The 21,636-nt window shown below is 51.1% G+C and overlaps 2 protein-coding genes across 6 annotated transcripts; one reads left to right on the forward strand and one right to left on the reverse strand.

Annotated features, from left to right (window-relative positions):
* The first annotated feature begins 79 nt into the window (after positions 1 to 79).
* Positions 80 to 7,197, forward strand: SLC27A5 (solute carrier family 27 member 5). Of its 2 annotated transcripts, XM_058706919.1 has the most exons (10): positions 106 to 847; positions 1,142 to 1,351; positions 1,715 to 1,873; positions 3,719 to 3,843; positions 4,657 to 4,851; positions 4,931 to 5,021; positions 5,759 to 5,957; positions 6,211 to 6,308; positions 6,506 to 6,636; positions 6,733 to 7,197. In XM_058706919.1, exons 1-10 carry the CDS (start codon positions 169 to 171, stop codon positions 6,907 to 6,909), a joined length of 2,064 nt encoding a protein of 687 aa, XP_058562902.1. In that variant the 5' UTR covers positions 106 to 168; the 3' UTR covers positions 6,910 to 7,197. The 2 variants fall into 2 exon arrangements, 1 of the variants encoding a protein (XP_058562902.1); XR_009255739.1 differs by lacking the exon at positions 6,733 to 7,197 and having other exon boundaries at positions 80 to 847; positions 5,759 to 6,218; positions 6,506 to 6,619.
* Positions 7,198 to 10,422: 3,225 nt separating this feature from the next.
* LOC131499141 (zinc finger protein 324A-like) lies at positions 10,423 to 19,026 on the reverse strand. Of its 4 annotated transcripts, none has more exons than XM_058706929.1 (5): positions 15,667 to 19,026; positions 15,132 to 15,549; positions 14,047 to 14,176; positions 13,600 to 13,716; positions 10,423 to 13,192 (listed from the first exon to the last, which is right to left on the reverse strand). In XM_058706929.1, the coding sequence occupies exons 2-5, from the start codon at positions 15,138 to 15,140 to the stop codon at positions 11,754 to 11,756; spliced, it is 1,695 nt and encodes a 564-aa protein (XP_058562912.1). In that variant the 5' UTR covers positions 15,141 to 15,549; positions 15,667 to 19,026; the 3' UTR covers positions 10,423 to 11,753. The 4 variants fall into 4 exon arrangements, with proteins under 4 accessions (XP_058562912.1, XP_058562913.1, XP_058562914.1 ...); XM_058706930.1 differs by having other exon boundaries at positions 15,389 to 15,549; positions 15,667 to 19,025; XM_058706931.1 differs by lacking the exon at positions 15,132 to 15,549 and having other exon boundaries at positions 10,423 to 13,153; positions 13,552 to 13,716.
* Positions 19,027 to 21,636: the final 2,610 nt, after the last annotated feature.

Below are 21,636 nucleotides of genomic sequence, written 5' to 3' on the forward strand. Positions count from 1 at the left end.
ACAGGTCCAAAATGGCTGGGAGTAGAGTCCAGAGGGCAGGAGCATAGCAGTCAACAGCTCCTGGGCTACCGCTAGGGGGTGGGGCTGAAGGGTCAGAGATCAAAGCTAGGCAGCCCCTGGCAGAAGTTACCATTCTGTGGAAGCTTCTCTGAGAACGGAGCGGGTGCGATGGGCGTCTGGCTGCGACTGGCCTTTTTACTGTTGCTGCTGCTGTGCCTGGGACAGTCCGCATGGCCTGCTGCGGTGGTCCTGGCACTGCGCTGGCTCCTGGGGGACTCTATCTTCTGTGTGCTGCTCGGCCTGGCCATGCTGGCGCGGCCCTGGCTCTACCCCTGGATGCCCCACTGGCTGAGTCTGGTGGCCGCGGCACTCATGCTGGCTGTGTTACCCGCACGGCCACCCCCAGGGCTGCGCTGGCTGCCTGCAGACTTGGCCTACATCTTCGGGATCCTCCACCTGGGGCTGAACATCAAGGCGCGCATGAGCCGCCAGCCGCCCAACACCTTTGTGGATACCTTTGAGCGGCGAGCACAAGCACAGCCGGACCGGGCGCCCTTGGTGTGGAAGGGTCCGGGGGGCCGCTCGGTCACCTTCAGGGAGCTGGACGAGAGAGCATGCCAGGCAGTGTGGGCCCTGAAGGCCGAGCTGGGCAGCCTCACAGGCTTGCTTGCTGGGGAGCCTGCCGCCCTCCTAGTGCTGGCCTCCCAGACCATTCCGGCCCTAGGTTTGTGGCTGGGGCTGGCCAAGTTGGGCTGCCCCGTCGCCTGGATTAATCCACATGCCCGGGGGGCACCCCTGCTACACTCCGTACTGAGCTCTGGGGCTCGGTTGCTGGTGGTGGACCCAGGTGAGGACCTCAGAGGCTAGTAGAGGACAGAGGGGGATGGAGCAGGGGACAGACTTGGAGAACTGCTATTCAGTGGTCCTGGTGGGGGCTGACTTTTTTCTTCACCACGTCTGTTTTGATCCTTTTTGCCAACAAATACTAATTATGGGGCTCTTTACATAAGAATGCAAAAGTTCTTCTCTGGGGGCTGCTTTCTGTATTGCTTGCAGTAGACTCTTCTCCCCTATCTTTGGGTCTTGGGTCTCCCCTCTTGATGTCAGATATGGGCCTTTCCCCAATTTCTTTTCCCTGCAGACCTCCAGGAGAATCTGGAAGAGGTCCTTCCCAAGCTACAGGCAGAGAACATCCGATGCTTCTACCTCAGCCACTCCTCCCCAACCCCAGGAGTGGGGGCTCTGGGGGCTGCTCTTGACGTTGCACCCATCGACCCTGTGCCCGCTGACCTACGTGCTCGGATCACATCAAAAAGCCCTGCCCTGTTTATCTACACCTCAGGGACCACTGGTGAGGGTGCCCAGCAACTCTAGCCCTGACCTCTGAACCCTTATGCTGCTCTGACCCCAAGTTGACATGTGCCTCAAACTTGACCTCTGAAACCCATCCTGCCCTTTGATTGTGACACCTGGCCTGAACTCTGATCCCCAGTGTGAATTGAATGGTCAGCGCCAGAATCCTGCTTCTGCCCAGTAAACAGCCACTAAATTTGGAATTTTTCTTCCCTGAGCCCACCCTCAAATCCCCATACTTGACCACCTTCTAAGAGCCTCAAGCCCCTCACTGCAGACCTGACCACAGAGACCCACTCCTGTATGCTGGTCCCTCTTGTACTGTCCTTTCACCACCCACCCTTCCCACTCCATTCGCCAGGACTCCCAAAGCCGGCCATTGTCACACAGGAACGGCTGCTACAGATGTGCAAGATGCTGTCCCTGGGTGGGGTCACAGCTGATGACGTGGTCTACACAGTCTTGCCTCTGTACCATGTGATGGGGCTTATCCTTGGAATTCTTGGCTGCCTGGAGCTTGGTAAGACCTTTTCTGAAGACCTCTCCAATCCATGGGACCTCCAGACTCAATATCAGAGTGGGCTTTCAGGGTGACAAGTCCCCACAGGTTACCCAGCACCAAGGTTCTCACCTTTGACAAGGGACACACAATAGCAGGCCCCAGGGCTACTTGGACAGAAACTTGGTCACTTAGACAATCCCTAATGGCTTTGCTGTGGTCCGAAGGTAATGAGGTGGTATGAATGCTGGGATAGTCAGTGAAGGGTAGGTATTCACCAAGAATTCCACTGGGCTATCATCCTGGACACCTGATTAGCAATTCAGACTGGGACCTCTCCAATATTTTCTTTTCAATTTTTTATAAAAATTTTGAAACATATACAAATTTCTAGATATTTCTACATGATCCTCATGTACCCAACCACCCAGCTTCGGCCACCGTCAGCATTTTGCTTTCAAATATACACAGTAAGCAAAAGTAGAGAAAATAGTTTGATGATATCCCACATATCCTCATCCACCCTTGACAATTGTTAACATGTTACTAGTTTTATTTCATATATAATTCCCCTCTTCATTTCTGGATTATTTTAGAAGAAATTTTAGCCACTGTATCTTTTTGTTTATAAGTATATCAGTATGTATCTCTAATATATAATGACAAAAACTGTCACCATAGAGGTGGCTGGGTGGCTTAGTTGGTTAAGCGTCTGACTTTGGCTCAGGTCATGATCTCATGGTTCATGGGTTCAAGCCCCGCATTGGACTCAGTGCTGACAGCTCAGAGCCTGGAGCCTGCCTCAGATTCTGTGTCTTCCTCTCTCTCTGCCCCTCCCCTGCTCACACTCTGTCTCTTTCTGTCTCTCAAAAATAATACATAAAGCTTAAAAAAAAAAAAAAAAACCTGTCACCATAGTGATATCACACCTGACAAAATTAACAGTAACTTTAATATCATCTGATGCACAGGTCATGTTCAAATCTTCCCAATTGTCTAATTGTCTTTTTACAGTTAAAGTCCCCTCACAGTACTTGTTTGTTCTCTGCTCCTCTTTACCCTGCAGATTTTAAAGTTTTATTTATTTATTTATTTATTTATTTATTGAGACAACAGGAGTGGGCAGGGGCAGAGAGAGGGAGAGAGACTCCCAAGCAGGCTCCACACAGCCAGCACAGAGCCTGACGTGGGGCTCGAACTCACAAAATGGGGGATCATGACCTGATTCAAAATGAAGAGTTGGACTATTAACCAACTGAGCCACCTAGGTGCCCCTCCCCTGGAAATTCCCTCTAGAGATATTAGATTCAGTTCAATTATTAGATTCAGTTCAATTATTGTTGGCAAGAACCTTGGTGGGGTGCATTGTACTTCCTAATACATCACATTGAGGGCAGCCCATAACTATTATCCTACCTTAGAGAGGCTAAGATAAATAGGGGAGATTGATTGATTGATAGTTGGCACAATGTTACACTAGTTTCAGGTGTACAAGCTTATGATTTATATACTGGGGAGCTTTATTTGGAAAACTCCCTATCAACGTTCCCCCGGGTTTTACCAGTTCTTGAAGACCTTTATGACATTCATAAAACATTTCTAATAATCATTAATGGTTAATATCCATAGCCCTTACTTAGCAGTGCTCACTTTGTACCAAGCATTGAGCTTGGTACACATTCTGAAGATAGGATTCGAACCCATGCCCATCTATGCTCGTCTCATGCAGGTAGTCCTGGCTCCACCAGGGACACACAGATCGGCTCCAAAACCTGTGCTTCAGAGGGTCACAGTCATATGATCAGAGCAGCTTATCACAGTGGCATGGAAGCATGACCTGAAACCCTTTCTTCTCTCCCCTCTCAGGAGCAACCTGTGTCCTGGCCCCCAAGTTCTCTGCTTCCTGCTTCTGGGATGACTGTCGGCAGCATGGTGTGACTGTGATCCTGTATGTAGGCGAGGTCCTGCGGTACCTGTGTAACACTCCACAGGTGAGGTGCTAAGATTAGGGCTCCATGGTGAACACCTAGGGTATGAAATCCCAGATGTCATACCAGGTAAAGGTTTCAGGTAGATTCACATACAGGAGTCAAGCAAGGTCCCTTAGGTAAAACTCCCCAGGTAACAGCCACAGATGATGAATCTCACACAAAGTTTCCAATCGTGGCTCCTTTGATGATCAGCAGTGCTACCTTGGGCAGGTGACTTCACCTCTCTCAGCAGCCTCAGTGTCCTCATTTGGAAAATGGGGAAAATAATTCAAAGGGAATGTTTGTGAGAATAAAACATATATAAAGAGCCTAGAACAGGGGGTGGCTCAGGGTAAACTCACCAGATGTGAACTTATACAGCAATGAGGTATGGATCCCAGGTAAAATGCTCCACATAAGGCCCCCAGGTATCACCTTCCCCAAGGTGAAGTTTCAAGTCACTCCCCAATTTACCTCTAAGAAAGGCCCCTAAGTAACCCCTCCAGATAACTTCTCCCAGGTAAAAGTTCCAGGTACTACCCCTATATAAAATCCCAGATATTTCCTCTAGGTGAGGACCTGGATTAGCCCTGCAGTCACCCCTAGGTATCTCTCCAGGTAAGGCTTCTAGGTAACTTCCCCCCAGGTAACCTCTGCAGGTAACCCTCCAAGTACAGACTCCAAGTAAGAACCCTTGGTAGATGCCCTAGGTATAGACCCTCCAATCACCTCCCAGGTAAAGATGGAAAGATGGAAAGATAGCCTTTGTAGGTAAGGGTTCCTGGGCACACTTGAGGTCACTTCCTCTTCATTCTTCTTGGGATGTTCCTGCAGCGACCAGAGGACCGGACACATACAATCCGCTTGGCAATGGGCAATGGACTCCGAGCAGATGTGTGGGAGTCCTTTCAGCAGCGCTTTGGCCCCATTCGGATCTTGGAAACCTATGGCTCCACGGAAGGCAACATTGGCTTCGTCAACTATCCAGGCCGCTGTGGGGCCCTGGGCAAGATGAGCTGCTTGCTTCGAGTGGGTTGGGTGGGACAGTGGCCCTGACTGAAGCTGAGCTCACAGGACCTCTGCTGACCCTTCTCCATCCCCCACTCAGATGCTGTCCCCCTTTGAGCTTGTACAATTTGACACGGAGGCTGAGGAGCCTGTCAGAGACAGTCAGGGATTCTGCATCCCTGTGGGACTAGGTACGAGGGTCAGGAAGCCTTCCCTGGGTGTGGGAAGGACGGGGATCATCTTGCTTCTTGGCTGGAACAAGTTGCCCAAAGCCTTGAGTTCAGTGCTCAGTGGTGGTGTCTACTGCCTCACCCAGAACCTGTCCTTGGCCTGTCTGACTACTGCCTGGGACCCTCTGTCTCTCAGTTCTGCCCAGCTACCCTGCCTCAATCTCTTTTTCTGCTGGGTCTCTGGGTGTCTATTTGAGTTGTTCTCTTGAGCTCTCAGTGGAAGTCATGTCTTCCCAGGCATCAATCTCTTGTCAATATCTTCTCCTAGGGTCTTCTCTCTTGGGGGTCTTACACAGTCCTGGCTATATCTCTTTTTTCCCAGCACCATTTGTCTCTGTCCTTCCTCTAACCCTTGTTATCCTTTTTCTTTTTTAAGATTTTATATTTCATCTCATCTTATTTCATGTAATCTCATTTCATGTATCCAACATGGGGCTGGAACTAACCACCGAGATCAAGAATCACATGTTCTACTGACCGAGCCAGCCAGGTGCCCTGCTTGTTATCCTTTTTCTAGGCATCCCAATGCCTCCTTCTGTCTCTCCCTCCCTCTGTAACTCCAGGTCTCTTTCTGTCTCTTCTCTGGCAGGATCTCGATGATGGAGTCCATCATGGTTGGAAACCTCCTGGCTGGGGGCTAGTGGGCTCCTGAGGTTTTTTATCATTGTTAATGCCCTAATTCCTGCTTCTACCCCCAGGGGAGGCGGGGCTCCTGTTAACCCAGATAGTGGGCCACCACCCTTTCCTGGGCTACCGCGGGGCACGAGAGCTGTCGGAACGGAAGTTGGTGCGGAATGTGCGGCGCAGGGGCGACGTTTACTTCAACACCGGAGACGTGCTGGCCATGGACCGAGAAGGCTTCCTTTACTTTCGGGACCGCCTGGGGGACACCTTCCGGTCGGGTCCCCAGGGAACTGGGAGGGCGGATGGCCCGGGTTCCCCGATTCTTTGAGGGAGCCAGGGCGAAGAGGCGGGATTTCCGGATTCCGGGGGTGTGTGGGGGGGGGGGGGGGGGCTTCCCGATCCTGAAGGGGCCAGAGTTGAGCAGAGCCGGCAATCAGATCTCGTTGGAGGAGGGGCTTGGTGGGCAAGAGGCGGGGCATCCCGTTTGCCAAGGTTGTGGTCACAAGCATTGGCTTCAACCCCACAGATGGAAAGGTGAGAACGTATCTACGCGGGAGGTGGAGAGCGTTTTATCCCTTGTGGACTTCCTGCAGGAGGTGAACGTCTACGGCGTCTCTGTACCAGGTGTGGAGGATTCGACTCATTAAACCTCCAAGAGCTTTATCCAGATTTTATCTGGATTTTGTCTGTGGGTGTTATCCAGATTTTAAAGGTGGGGGAGCTGCAGGGGCACAGCCAGTGAGAAGAGATGGGCCAAGGAAGAGGGTCAGCCATGAGCACTGTGAGGTGGGTGAGTGGAGAATGACTGTTGTGCTTCTCAGGTTGTGAGGGCAAGGTGGGGATGGCTGCTGTGCGGCTGGCCCCAGGCCAGACCTTCGATGGTCAGAGGATGTACCAACATGTCCGCACTTGGCTCCCTGCCTATGCTGCACCCCATTTCATCCGTATCCAGGTGAGCTCAGGGTGGTGGAAGTGGGGGGGGGGGGGCGGGGGGGGGGAGGTCTTGGCCAGGGACTCACAATAGGGATTATGCTTACTGTCCCTGCAGGACGCCCTGGAGATCACAAGCACGTTCAAACTGGTGAAGTCCCGGTTGGTGCGTGAGGGCTTCAATGTAGGCGTCATTGCTGACCCCTTGTTCGTGTTGGACAACCAGGCTAAGACTTTCCAGCCCCTGACACCGGACACGTACCAGGCCGTGTGCAATGGAACCTGGAGACTCTGACCATCTGGCCTGTCCACATTTGAAGTGGCAGTGCCCAATGCAGACTACCACTCATATTGGCAGGATCCTCTCCACCACAAATCTGCTGAGGGTTATCATGAATCACAGCCTGGCCATAACCCCAGTTGAAGAGAGTAAGATGACTGTGGGCCCAGTAGTGGAGTGAGAATAAACTTGGATGTGTACACACGTCTGCGTGTGTAGGGCTAAGGGCAGGCAGCCCTAAGATGGGCCATTTTGGCATAAAGATGATTTTATGATAAAAGCAATAAAAACCCGGCAGATTCAGTTCTTTATCTCTCCTACAACTGTCTAAAAGGATTTGATAGAGGATCTGCTCTAAGAGAGCTATCACCACAGATAACTACATTATGACAGGGAGGAACCTAGGAAGGCCTCTTTAACCGAATTCTTGTGTCCTGTTTCCGAATGCCCACCCCCCAAATATTTACTTTTTCATCTTCCTTTTAAAAATTTTTTTGAGAGAGCGAGCAGGGGAGAGGGGCAGGAGAATCTCAAGCAGGCTCCACTCTCAGTGCAGAGCCCAATGCAGCACTTGATCAAGAACCCTGGAATTGTGACCTGAGCCAAAATCAAGAGTCAGACGCTCAACCAACTAAGCCACCCAGGTGCCCCTTTCATTTTCCTTTAAATTGCATTTCTTCCTATTGCAGTCATGGACCCCTACACCTTTCTCTGTTTAGTATGATATATGCCTCCTTTTGCCTGTCTTTGGAATTTTATGGCTGTGTGCACACTGTATATATACCAAATTAGATTTTTCTCCTGTTAACATATCTCTTGTCAATTTGATTCTTAGACAAGCCAGAGAGACCTTGAAGGGCAGAGGAAATTCTTCCTCCCCAACAGTGGATGGAGATACAAGTGAGGAATTCAGGGCCTACTGTCCTCCAGAGACCTTACTTCAGGGTTCCCCCTGCTTCCCTACCAAGGATCTTGACAAGCCTCAAGGAATGGCCCTGTCTGGGCAAGGCCAGAAGTGTGATAGGATTCAGCAGCCTTGAAGCCATTCCAGGGTTGAGAGATGAGGCTAGCCTCAGGCAAAGCAGATAAGTATATGGTCTGTAGGATGTAAGATGTGCTATCATGGCAGTATGACAAGGACATCAGGCTAAGCCAAGAAATGTGAGCAAATAACTGGAAAAAGAGCATCCATGTTAGAATGCACCTGCAAAAAGGATGTGGAACAGGTCCAGAGCCCTCTGGTAAACGAAATCCAGTGTGTTAGGGGCCAGAAGAGCCCTCTGGGCACTGTAGGCGGGTACACGCTTTTGCTAGTTTCAGAAAAGAGTAGTGCATGCTGTGTTGGGGACTTTAAATGTTACTTGATCATTATGGGAACTGTGAACTGTAGGCCAAGGGAAAGAGATGTTGTCATGAGTGGCAAAGCCTAGGGGAAGTGTAGTCCTCACTGTCTGAAGAACTGGAAGGGCTTCTTTGGAATTAGGATAAATGCAGATAGGAATTTGAGGGCACTGGACCTCTGGTTAGTACATTCCACCCATGTCAGGGGCTTTAGGTGCTGCCCAGTGATGTTAAGACCTGTAGACCTGGAAAAGAGGAATAGCACATACTAATCCTCAGTGAAGTGGTCTGTGCCCTCTCCATGGCAGGAATCACACCTGACCATTATGGGTGTTGTAGGCTGGGGCACATGTGCGTGTCAAGACTGAGATGACATAGGCCATGAGAGGTCAGATACTGCAAGTGACACCTGGGTCAATGTGGGAGCTGTTATAGTCTAGTGGTCATGAAGAACTCTATGATGTATATAGTCCAAGTGGGCTCAGGGCTTGAGCTGCTGTTTTCAAGTCCTCTGGAGTTCTGCAGCATAAGCCTGAAGGGACCACCCTCCACTTCCCCCCGGTGCCAACTTTGTATGTGGCTTTCACTAAATCAGTGAAAGCTCACCCATGCCCATCTGATTCTAGCTTCAGAATGCCATTTCCTGACACCTCTTACTCCATCCTCCTATTTGTAGGTTTATGTTCTGAAGACTCTCCTCCCTGTGGATTCATTGGGTTTCTGAACCAAGTAAGATGTGTTTGTTTTATCCATCTTGCACCAGAAAGCCAGGGAAGCCACAGCCAGCTCTAGGTTAAGAGCAGAGGGGTCAGCCTGGCAGCATAGGACCCAACATGAACACATTAGTTTGGAAGAGGGCAATGTAAGGGCCAAGACATGGGGGAAGGCAGGTGATCATAGTTGTTTCCATAGGATCCAGATGGGAGCCACTGACCAGACATGGGCATTGGGAGGCAAGGATTTGAGGAAGGTGGAGTAAATGAGTGATAGCAGGAGCCAACCACACAGGTGGGAAGGAGACTAGTGGGGAGACGGGCAGGGAACAGGCTGAGCTCAAGGGATCAGGAGGGATTAGGTTGGAAACAGCTCCAGGAACTTCAGTTCAAGATGCAGAAAAGCTTGGGGCTACCTACATTGCTCAGGTGGTTGAGCATTTGACTTCGGCTCAGGTCACGAACTCATGGTTTGTGACTTCAAGCCCTGCATCGGGTTCACTGCTGTCAGCACAGAGCCAGCTTCCAATCCTGTCTCCCTCTCCTCAAAAGTAAACCTTTTTTTTTTAATCTTAAAAAAAAAGATGCAGAAAAGATTGTATATGACTTGCTGAATACCCACTAGGTGTCTGACACATGCCTTTGCTCCTTTCCCCAGAAAGCTCTCTATCAGTTAGATTGGGGGATGTGTCTGCATTTCACAGCTGTGCAGACTGAGTCTGTGACCTAATCAAGGCTCCCTCGTAGTGGTGAATCTGGGGGAAGGTGTGGAGGGGATAAGACCAGAGTGTGCACTAGAGAAGAGAGGATGAGTACAGCAGAGGTGGGCAGTTCCTCAGAAGCCTACAGGGTGCCAGGAGGCTTACTTCAGTGGACTTGCACTCCAAGGATCTCAGAGAGCCAGATGCTGCAAGACAGCTCTCCCTGCCACCCTATCTCCCCTCCTTGTAGGACTTGTGACGCTCCAGAAGTAGAAGATGGGTCTGAAACTGTTGGCAGGTGAGGAGTGAGGGAAATGTCATGTCTGTGCTCACTCTGTGTGGCAGATGGCTGCCAAACCTTGCAGGTGATGGGACTACAGAACCACCTTGCCTCAGATTCCCAAGCGTGGATCCACAGACTCCTCTCCTGGCAGAGCTGAGACTTGTGGCAGCCTCCTTGCCCAAGTCTCCTAGAACACTCCCCCCCCCCTCCCACCTCTGGCTGCCAAGAAGATACGTCCTAGCACCTCACTGGGAAATAGACAAATTTCATCTCTACCCTTTGGACTCTCAAAAGGACATGAATTGAAGCCAAAGCTTCAAAGTTCTGTGATGATCATACTTAAATTGTGTTGTTAGGTGCACCTGACTGGCTCGTGATCTTGGGGTGGTGACTTAAAGCCCCATGTTGGGTGTAGAGATCACCTAAATAAACTTAAAAAAAAAAAAAAAGATGTTATTGTTAAACCCTTCTGAACCATGACTAGAGGCTGGGAGGAGAGACTGAGGTTGTGGATTTCCACAGTGCTGTGCAGGGATTTACACAATGTACATCCACTCCAACTTATAATTTTTGGTCTTTTCTTTTTTGTTCGCAAGAAAAGAGACCACTAACATCCCTAGGGGTGAGGCCTGAGGTCAAGACAGGGCCTGCTCTGCTGAGGGCCACAGGGAGAAACCTGGGCCCCAGTCCACCACGTGTCCCAGCCACGTGGAGGTGTCCCATGATGGGAGGGCATCACACACACATGGCCTTAGGTAACAGCAAATCCTCTTTCCAACTGAGGGAAGAGCACAGGTGGGCACTTGCCCACTGACCCTGCAGAAACAAGTAGTCCCATCTGGTCTCCTCCAACCCGTTATCGTGGTCGCCTCTCACCAGGGCAGTGGGGATATAAACACCCCTGTAATGGTGACTTTGGTAACAACAGGGCATGGCCAGGGCTGAGGCTTGGGTGAAACCTGAATGAACACACTGATGTTTGTCTCCCTCCTCCCACCCCAGAGACTTCCGCCTCTACTTCCTCCACGTCCTGTGGGACTGCCATGTGCAGGAAGCCAGGCCTGGCATCGCCCAGCCTTCACACTGGCAGCCTAGAGCACGAGTGCCAGAGCATGGGGGCAGAGAGATGAGCTGGGCCTGTGACCTGGATTTAAGTCCTGGGCTCTGCTCTGTGCAGCGGCACACTCCCACTCTCTGCCTCAGTTTCCTCATCTGAGAAGTGGGGATACCAGCCATAGTAGCCATCTCACAGGGCTGGCAGTTGGCACATGTTGGCCCTTATCGAGATCCTGCTTGTCAAGGTGCTGCAAATACCCTCTGTACCCTGAATCTCTCTCCCTCTCTCTTCCTTTCTTTTCCCCAGAGGTGGAAACTGAGGCTCAGAGCCCAAGGCCAACACCAGACCCCAACCTGACTTACTATCCACTGGGCCTGCTCCCAGAAGCCTCTGATGAACTGAGGTCTTGAGAGAATATCCTGAGGGTCAGCCTGTTGGCCAGTATGTGTGCGGGCGTCAGAAATTTCTAGGACTGCCTCCCCAACATTCCAGCATTCCCCTCCTCACCTGAGTGCTCACAGTCATAACAGGCATGAAGCGGCACTCTGATTGCCCAGTCTCTGCCCACCAAAGTCCCAGCCTCCACGTCCATCCCCCTGATCTTTCTGTAGTCAGATCTCTTAGAGTTGCAGTGAGCTGGTGCTGAAATGGCAAATATCATCACCATGTGCAGACGGCACCACAGGGCACGCACAGGGCTTCTCCAGAATGTGCAGGGAACAAGGGCATTTTCCCACAGCCTGGGGGAGGCTGGAGCCGTGAGCTCAGGCATCAGCAGGGTTCGAAACTGCCGGTGGGCCTGAGGTGGGAGTGGGCCCAGCTACTCTGCCCAGCGTGCCCTCTGATGGTGCCCCTGAAGAAGGCCTGGCCTGGGGGCACAGGCCTGCCCCACGCCGAGGTCGCCGCACGGGCTTCTCTCCCGTGTGGATCCTCTGGTGGTGGAAGAGGGCCGGGCGCTCGCGGAAGGCACGGCCACAGTGTGCGCACACAAAGGGCTTCTCACCCGTGTGGATGCGTCGGTGGCTGAGCAACACTGCGCCCTTGGCGAAAGCCTTGCCACAGTCCCCGCAGCGGAAGGGCCGCTCCCCAGTGTGCAGCAGCTGGTGCTGCGTGAGGTTAGAGCTGTGGCTGAAGGCGCGGCCACACTGTGTGCAGGCGAAGGGCTTCTCACCCGTGTGCACGCGCTGGTGCTTGAAGAGGGAGGAACCCTGGCTGAAGGCGGCACCACAGAGGGCACAGGTGTAAGGCTTCTCACCCGTGTGCGTGCGCTCGTGCTGGATCAGGTGCGAGTTGCGGCAGAAACGGCGGCCACACTGAGCACATGCGTAGGGCCGCCCGCCTGCGTGGATCTTGCAGTGCTGGCTGAGGTTGGAGCCGTGGCTGAAGGCCTTGCCGCACTCGCTGCAGCGGAAGGACTTCTCAGCGGTGTGTATGCGCTGGTGCCGCACCAGCGAGGAGCTATGCCTGAAGGCCTTGCCACAGGCCGGACACGCATAGGGTGTCTCACCGCTGTGGATGCGCTGGTGCTGCGTCAGGTGTGATGTCTGGCTGAAGGCCTTGCCACACTGAGAGCATTCGTATGGCCGCTCTCCAGTGTGGGTGCGCAGGTGCTTGAGCAGGTCAGAGCTCTTCAGAAACACTTTGGTGCACGCTCTGCATTTGAAGGGCTTCTCCCCGGAGAGGAAGCTGGGGCCTGTGTGGAGGGCCTTGCCCAGCTGATCCCAGGTAGGGGGTTCTTGGCTAGCAGGGAGTCCATGAGGCTTGAGGCTAGTTCCACCCTTTTCTCTTTCCCCAGAGGTGAGACCAGTCTCAAATTCTGGAATTTTGGGGCAGCCTCTTCCAGGGCCATCCTGCCCAAATGGCTTCTGGCCCCCACATGACCTCGGCTGCTTGTCTGGCATGGGGCGGTTCATGAGGGCTTTCTCCCTAGGCGGGCTATCCTCAGGAGTCCTCAGTGGAGAGGTTAACCGCAGACTGACATTGGCTTCCCCGCTGCCAGGACCCAGCAGGAGCCTTTCCCAATAGATTACCGACACGCCTGTGGACTTTTTCTCCCGAGAGAGGGAGGTGCCCTGCCAACCCACTGAGCTTTTCCCACGTTCGCAGGTGCCTGTGAAGGTAGTTGCTGGAAGGGTGCCATTCTGGAAGGTCACTGGCAAAGCTGCTTCAGGAACAACCTTGTCATATGCCAGATGACAGGGACCTGAAGGCATAGAAATGGTATATCCTGGGTCATCCTGGCCAAGAGGGGGTGATCAGGACGGGCCTAGTGGGTAGGCCTTTGCTGGAGGCTACCGAATCCTACAGGCTTTACTCACAAACCCTACTTCCCCAAGCCTCTTCCCTAGCATGGTGAACTCTATGAGGGCAGGAGCAGGAGAGACCTGGTAGATAGAGGCTGTGCCCCAGTGCCTGGAAAGGGGTACCCTGGGAGCTACCCCTTGAATGGCAAGCCAAGGCCAGAGACGCCAGGAGAGGCTGATGGTAGGAAAACAGGAGGGAGTCAGGCCGGAAGCAGGAGATGAAAGTGTCCAGGAAAGCAGGGCAACGGGGGACAGAAGCCTGGCCATTGGTTAGCCCCAAGCTCACACCCTCTGAGCCCCCACTCACCAGGGCTGGGCTTTCTCTGAGCATTCCTGGCTGGTGTCACAACTGTCCCACTGAGAACCCAGGGCTCCTCGCCACGCTCCAGCTGCAGGACCACCCGGGGTCGTGAGGCAGAGAGTCCTGTGAGAAAACACAAGCAAGTGAGGGGCCAGGCCCAGCTCAGGACAACCTACTGCCCAAGAGATGGCAGGAGTGAGGGGCTTTGTGGGACATAGATAGTGTCATCTGATGCCTCACTGCAGGGCAGGACTCACAGGAAAAGTTCAATGGTCCCTGTGAGGAGAACCGTGTTGGCAGCACCAGATGAAAGGGGCCGAGCCTAGACACAGGCGCCACAGTGGCACAGGGACACTCAGCCAATTGGTGTGAGGCTGCTCACAGGCCAACAGGAGAGAAGGGGTTAGTGCTGGCAACAACTGAGCTTCCCACGGGCTCAGCCCAGGGCCTTACCCAGCGAGGACACAAGCGCGAAGTTCTCTAACATCACGTGGCAGTTCTCTAACATCACGTGGGCTGTGTCCAGGAGCTCCCACTCCTCCTGGGAGAAGTACACGGCCACATCCTCAAAGGCCATCAGGCCCTACAAGAGTGGGCAGGGGAAGGCAGACACAATCTAAGCTCTGGCTGTGGGACCCAGGACCCGCCTCCCTGTCTGAATGGCTACCCCAACTAGTGTCCCTCAGATGTTTACCTTCCCCCCCGCCCCACCCCAGGGCTCTGCAACTCTGCAGACAAAACTTCCCTCCCCTCCCCTCCACCCTACCTGTCTAGGGCATACAGGTCTCAGACTCCCTACTAGCCACTCTATACAAGGAAGCCAGAGCAAGCCCATGGCCTTCAGATGGCTGCTACTCCAAAGGCAGGCCCAGGTGTCTACTCGTGCTCCAGTCTTTGCACAAGTTGACCCTCTCCAGATGTGCCACGCCCTTACCTGTTCTCATAATTAGCAATTGTACAAGACCTAGCTGTGGACCCACAAGACATGCCCATCCCCGTAAGGATGCCCGCCTCTGCTGAACCTGCCTGACATTCCAAGGCTGCTCCTTCAGCCTGAAGGACCGGCTAATCCCCTCCAGTCACTATAGGACTGACCCCAAGAGTCTGGTCGCCACACAGGAAGCCAGTTCTCCTCTCCCTCTATAGCCATGTGCTCCTCGCCCCCCATTTCCTTGGCCAAAACCCTCCCTTCAGCCACTTGCCAGACCTCCCCTGAGAGCCCCAGGGGCCACCAGCCTCTTTGCATCTCCCTGGAGCACTACCCACCCCTGGCTGAATCTACGATATTCCCTCCTCCTAAGTCTGATTCCCAGGCCCTGCCTTGGTTCCGAATACCAGGACTCTGTCCTTGGACACCTACAATTCCAGGTCCACATGATACCTCCACTCTGGGACATCACAGACTCCCTGATTTTACTCTGAAACCTGTTTTCCCTTCAAATTCCTGTTTCTGTCTACAGCAACTCCATTCTTCTGGGTGCTCAGGCTTAAACACTTGGGACTGTGCTCCACTCGGGGCACTCGCTCACACGCCGCACCTGAGACATCAGATCGTTCCAGAATCCAGCCACTTTCCCATCTCCACTGGCCCCGTGTGCAGCGGGTGCCGTCTTTGTCCACCTGGACTGTCGTGCTGCCTGCTCCCTGCGCACAGCCACCCCCTCTGCGTCATTTCTCCGCCAAGCAAACGGTGGGTTACTTTAAAATCTCTAACTTAAAGCATATCCAGGCTCTGTTAGAATCATCCCATGGCCCCCGATGCAACTCAAGCCTGCCATTTCTCTCCCGTGCTCACGTCAGGAAGCTCAGCTCCGGAAGCACCTAGGCTCAGTCTCCCCTCCCAGCTTTTGCACGTGCGGGACCCTCTGCTTGGAACTTCCTTCTACACCTCACTCCCTTGGCTGCCAGAAGTGGGGATCTCACACGTGCACGCTCCACTGGCCTGAACGCCGGGGCCTAGGACGAACCGAGAGGGGAGACAAAACGTGCAGGTAAAGTCTCTCCCTGCGTCGAGGATCGGGTCCCTCGAGGAGGGATCCGGGCGGATGGGAGCCTTACGCTTCCTCTACTCACCTGGGCCCGGTGTGTCAGCGCCGCGGTCGCCATCAGAACCTGTACTTGGGGACTCGCAGAAAGAGACGGACGGACAACACGGACTCGCCGGCTCCTGGTTTCAACCTCCCGGGCCGTCTAAGGCAGGGTCCCTCAGGACGCCGCCTCCCCCGCAGCCCCGGGGTCGGACAGCACGTGACTCGGGGCGCCGCCCCACAGCCCCGCGGAGCGGCCCAGGCTCCTCACGGAGAAGCCTAGGCTCGGGGCGCGACCGTCGCCCGCAATCAGGGCGTGCGCGAGGCGGCCCACCGCTCGCGTCTTCCTCCCAGCCCTCGCCTCGGGTCTCCAAACCTTCTAAGAAACCGGCCTGGGGGCTCGCGGCGCTCCAGTTCACCAATACCGGTGTGGCCCAACGCCCGGTAGCAAAGTGACAGTCCGGGACGCCGGAAGTCCAGCCCCCGAAAGTCCTCATAGGCCCAGTGCACGCTGCGGACGCACGCGCGGCGGCTTCTGGGAAGCGCAGTTCCCGTCCCGCGTGGGCGGAGCCCTGCTTGATATCTGCGGCAACGTCTAGGCATCCCCGCGCGGCGCGCTGGGAAATGGAGTCCCGCAGGCGCTCCCCAACTTCCGTGGATCCCAGGGAGTGAAGCGTGCGATCGTCCGGCTCGGCGTCCTTCACTCGGGGTCCTGGGCTCTAGACACTCGCCCACGCGGCGGACTAGACTTAACGCGGGACGCGCAGAAGCGGAAATTGCTGAGGTCCCAGGAGGCGACCCCGGCACCGGGCTTTAAAGACAAAGCGTGAAGAAAAAAAAAAAAAGACAAAGCCTGATAGGGGCCCCTGGGTGGCTCAGTTGGTTGAGCAGCCGACTTAGGCTCAAGTCATGATACTGGGGTTTGTGAGTTTGGTCCCTCGTCCGGCTCCTTGCTGACAGCTCAGACCCTGGAGTCGGCTTCAGATTCTGAATCTCCCTTTCTGTCCTCCCGTGCTCATTCTCTCCCTCTCAAAATATATAAACATATATATTCTCAAAATATATATATCCCTCTCAAAAATAAATAAACATTAAAAAAAGTTTTTTAATGAATAAATAAATAAATAAATAAAAGGACAGGGCCTGATGAGAGGGGCGAGATAGGAGGGACGGTGCTTTGGCACAGAGCCTGGCTCTACCTCTGGAGGCCTGTGCCCTGGATTGACCTCTCCGTGTTTTGTAAAGGGGTTAACATCAGGTTTGCAAGCCCCTAGGCTAAATTTTTCTGGAGTCTGAATTGTTTTCTGACACTTTGCTAAACCATCTGTTTTCCTTGCTAAACTGGACCGCGCAAAATGTACTTTCCCAGACTTGCCTGATCTTTGGGTCGTCTAGGTGTGGCTGGCACATCAGGATATTGATTCCTTGGTCCTGTCTCCTGGGGACCAACCTGAGTTTCTGCCACACGTGAAAACAAAAGGAAGGGCAGTCTCAGTACACGCCCACGACTGCTGGAGAACGAGAGCTTTCCTCTTTGTTGCTCTAGTGTGAGGGTTTGTTTTAGGTTTTGTTGTCAGGGTCCTTCATCTTCGTACATAAATGGTACAATGACGTTACCCATCGTAGAGCTGTTAAAAGGAAATACGGAATTAATCCGTAGAGTTCGTTCATTCTTGCCGCCTTCCTTCCTCCCTTCCTCCGTCCTTATATATGCATCTATGTCAGCAACAACTGTCCTTAGAATTAACACTATTTGTAAATCGTCGTAATGCAAGAGAGCACGGTCATAGAGATTTAAATAGGACACATCTAGCAATATTAATGAGTCACATTATACTACAAGTGAGGTCACACGGTTCATATCTGATTACTCCCACGAATAGAAAGGGAGCAGCTGATGTAAAGGTGCAGCTAAACCAAAGGCAGATTCTTAACCACCAAAACCTGTTTATGTGCTTTCATTTCACACTTGTGTCTAAGTATTTAGGTGAGAATTGATGTAAATTCACATGAGATAAAGAAATGTGCTCTCCAGATAATCACAATGCAAGAGACCACAACAATTTTGGAATATTTGTGTGTAAATGTTGCTCACTTTGAAAGAATTTAAGAAAATGTAAGTATTAAATTCGTGATTTTATCCAAAGCTTAGAGGCATTAACATTTCAAGCACTCTTTGAATGTTTGGAGACATTTAATTTCTTATTTAAAAAGTATCCGTATGGGGGCACCTGGCCGACTCAGTCACTAGAGCTTGCAACTTTGGATCTCAGGGTTGTGAATTTGAGCCCCATGTTGGGTGTAGAGGTTACTGACAAATAAAATCTTGAAAAGATAAAATAAAATAATATAAAATCATCCCTATAATGTGGAATTAGTTAGACTACAGGGATCTTGATGCCTAATATTGAGAGAAATGCTCACTGTTTGATAAATTCATAATTTAATGAATTGGAAATGAATAGCAGCAACAAATCTTCCTCTGTACACAAAATAGCTCCAATACATATACCTGGCTCCCATTCTACCCTGAACAAGATGGCACGGGAGATGGGGGGTTATGGGGGGTGTTGTCTGTGGCAGGTGCTTAGACCCTAACCACTTGGTTGGACATCTGTGAGCTCCTGTTCCCATATCAGTAAAAGCAAAACAGATAGTAGTAAACACTCGCATTGGGCTGAATTGTGTAGAGCACTGATTCTTTCCTTGGCTGGGTTGAGCCTATTGATGAGCTCATTGAAGGCACTCTTTGTTTCTATTACAGTGTTTTTTTTATTTCTAGCCCTAACTTTTGATCTTTTCTTAAGAGTTTCCATCTCTTTGCTCACATTATCCATCTATTCCTGTATTTTGTCAATTTTTTCATCTAGAGCCCTTAACATCTTAATCATTGCTATTTTACGCCCGTCTGATAATTCCAACATCTGTTCATATCTGAGTGTCATTCTGATGACTGCTTTGTGTGTCTTCGGGCTGCCTTTTTTCTTGCCTTTTGACATGCCTTGTCATTTGTTGTTGAACACCAGACACATGTTTGTTAAGAGGAACTAAGGCAACAGGAGGTTTGTATGAGGATTTATGGTAATATGGATAGGAGGAGGGCTGTGTTTAATGTTTGCTGTAGCAGGGGGTGCTGGAGGCTTCAAATTCCTCTAGTGCCCTAGTTGTCTCTTCTCTAGACTTTGTACTCTGGTAAGTATTCTTTGGAGAGAGTCTGTGTCTTGCATCTGTTTTAGTTATAGTGCACTGTTGTTACACTGGAACTCCACTGATGTGGTGTATGGGTGACAGGGGAGAGGAGCATACTAAATCTTCCAATGAATACTCGGTCTTTAGTGGGACTGCGCCTCAGGAGTATATCTCCACTCCTATAGTTTTCTTCCCTTCTTTCTTTCTTTCTTCTTTTCTTTCTTTCTTCTCTTTCTTTTCTTTTCTTTTCTTTCTTTCTTTCTTTCTTTCTTTCTTTCTTTCTTTCTTTCTTTCTTTCTTTCTTTCTTTTCTTCCTTTCTTTCTTCTTTTTCTTGACCCCAACTGCCTTCCCTGGCATTTCTCAATGTATTTCCTTGTAGCCCTGGCCCCTGTTGACTATGACCTCTCTCACTTAGGTGAGAGAAGGCTAGTGGGACCTGGAATGGGAGCACTGTCTTTCCCCAAATGGAAATGGCTCCAGTCTTTATTCCTGTAGTGTATGGAAGTATAACAAGGGCTATCTCTCTGTTCAGATGACACCTCCTCTTCCTCTGCTTCATGCTAACAACTTAAAAACAGGAAATGCCAGTTCACTGAGTGCATATTGGACATACCCAGTATAGAGTCTATGGGGTCACTGTCAAGTGGCCAGGAATTAGGTTCACTGCCGGCCTGGACAGCCCAGACTTGGGGCCCCTCAACAGGTGCGACTACAAAGTGATATGGTAATTCTCTTGCTCACTTATATGTTTGGGGGATTTGGTACAGCCTTAGCCTCTGGTCACAGGGGAGCACCATGTTGGGTGGTAGGTCTTCGTGCTAGTTATACCTGGACCCTAACCCCTTGGAATGCACAAATGGCTGTCATCCAATAGCATGTTAATAAGACATTTCAAAGATGCTTGACCAAGTCAGGACACACTAAGGGGAGACTGGTGTTGGAAGACCTGAGATAAAGAGATCAGGGAGTGAGGGGAAAGGGTGAGATATGAGCCTCAGAAGGTGGGCACAGCATGGGGCTGGAATCAGGAGAGAAAAGGAGAGTGGGAAGACAATCTGGAGTGTCCAGTGTATAAAAAGACACAACAAGCCCTAATCAGGTAACTTGCCCCCATCAAGACAGCACACATAGACACAATTGAACCAAAGTGTCTAAGTAATAGGATATGTATAATAGAATATGTATGGGCCACCTGGGTGTCTCAGTCCGGTAAGTGTCTGACTGTTAATTTTGGCTCAGGTCATGATCTCACTATGGATGTGCAGACTTACAGATTCATCAGCACCTTATACAAATCCCTGCTCCCCAAAGCCCAGACAGCTTGGGGCATTCACTCTTTTTGCTATTATATTTGCAAGGTTTAAAACATAATTATCTACTTTTCTTATTCCCGCCCCAGACTAGAAACACAATGAATTAATATTTATTTGATAGATCACACACATATTTTTTTTCTTTTTCTTTTGTTTTTTAAAGTAAACTCTGCACCCAATGTGGGATTCAAACTCAAGACCCCGAGATCAAGAGTTGCTAGCTCCACTGACTGTACTAGCCAGGTGCCCAGATCATACACATATTTTTTTTCTCCCCCACCCTAATCACACATATTTTATTCTTACTTTATTCAATTGATGTTTCTGGGTTTTTTTGTTCCACACCACTCTAATTAGCATGGCTTAGTAATAAGTTTTAACATCTGATAAGGAATTTTCTCCTTACTTAAAAAAATATTTTTTAAATTTTTTAAAGTTTATTTATTTATTTGGAGAGCAATAAAAAGTGTGAGTGGGGGAGGGGCAGAGAGAGAGAGGGAGACAGAGAATCCCAAGCAGGGTCTGTCCTGCCACCACAGAGCTTGATGCGGGGTTCGAGCCTATGAACTGTGAGATCATGACCTGAGCTGAAACCCAGAGTGGGTTAACCAACTGAGCCACCCAGGCACCCCTAAAGTTTTTTCTAATTAAAATTTATTTATTTATTTTGAGAGAGAGAGAGACAGAGAGAGAGAGGGCCTGAGCGAGGGAGTGGCAGAGAGAGAATCCCCAGCACGCTCCACACTGTCAACACGGAGCCGATGTGGGGCTCGATCACATGAGCCATGGGATTATGACCCAAGCTGAAAACAAGAGTAGGATGCTCAACAGAATGAGCCACCCAGGTGCTCCTCTCCTTACCTTTTTTTAAAGTTTATTTTTTTTATTTTGAGAAAGACAGAGAGAGTGAGCGGGGAGGGGCAGAGAGAGAGGGTGGAAAGAATCCCAAGCAGGCTCTGTGCTCAGAGGGAGGAGCCTGATTAGGGTTCAGTCTCATGAACCATGAGATCATGACCTGAACCAAAATCAGAGTTGGACTCATAACCAACTGAGACACCCAGGCGCCCCATCCTTACTTTTATTTCAAAATATGCTTAGGTAGTTTTCTTACTCTGTTTGGGCTGGTGTAACAGAATGCCACCAACTCAATGGCTTATAAACAACAGAAATTTATTTCTAACAGTTCTTGAGGCTGCAAGGTCCAAGATCAAGGCACTATCATATTCATTGTCTGGTGAGAGCCTGCTTCCTGGCTCACAGAGGGCCATCTTTCCACTGGCACAAGAGGAAAAGGAACTTTCTCGGGTCTCTTTTATGAGAGCACAATTTCACTCATGGGAGCTCTGCCCTCATAACCTAATCACCTCCCAAAGGCCCATCACCAAATACCACCACATTGGGGATTAGCCTTCAATATGAATTTGGTGGAGACACAAACATTCAGACTAGAGTAGCACTGGTCATGTGTCAGAACTCTTCCCCAGTTCTTCCTTCCATCCCCCAACAAAAACCC

This window comes from Neofelis nebulosa, chromosome 17 (assembly GCF_028018385.1).
Source record: "Neofelis nebulosa isolate mNeoNeb1 chromosome 17, mNeoNeb1.pri, whole genome shotgun sequence".
Classification (NCBI taxonomy): Eukaryota; Metazoa; Chordata; class Mammalia; order Carnivora; family Felidae; genus Neofelis; species Neofelis nebulosa.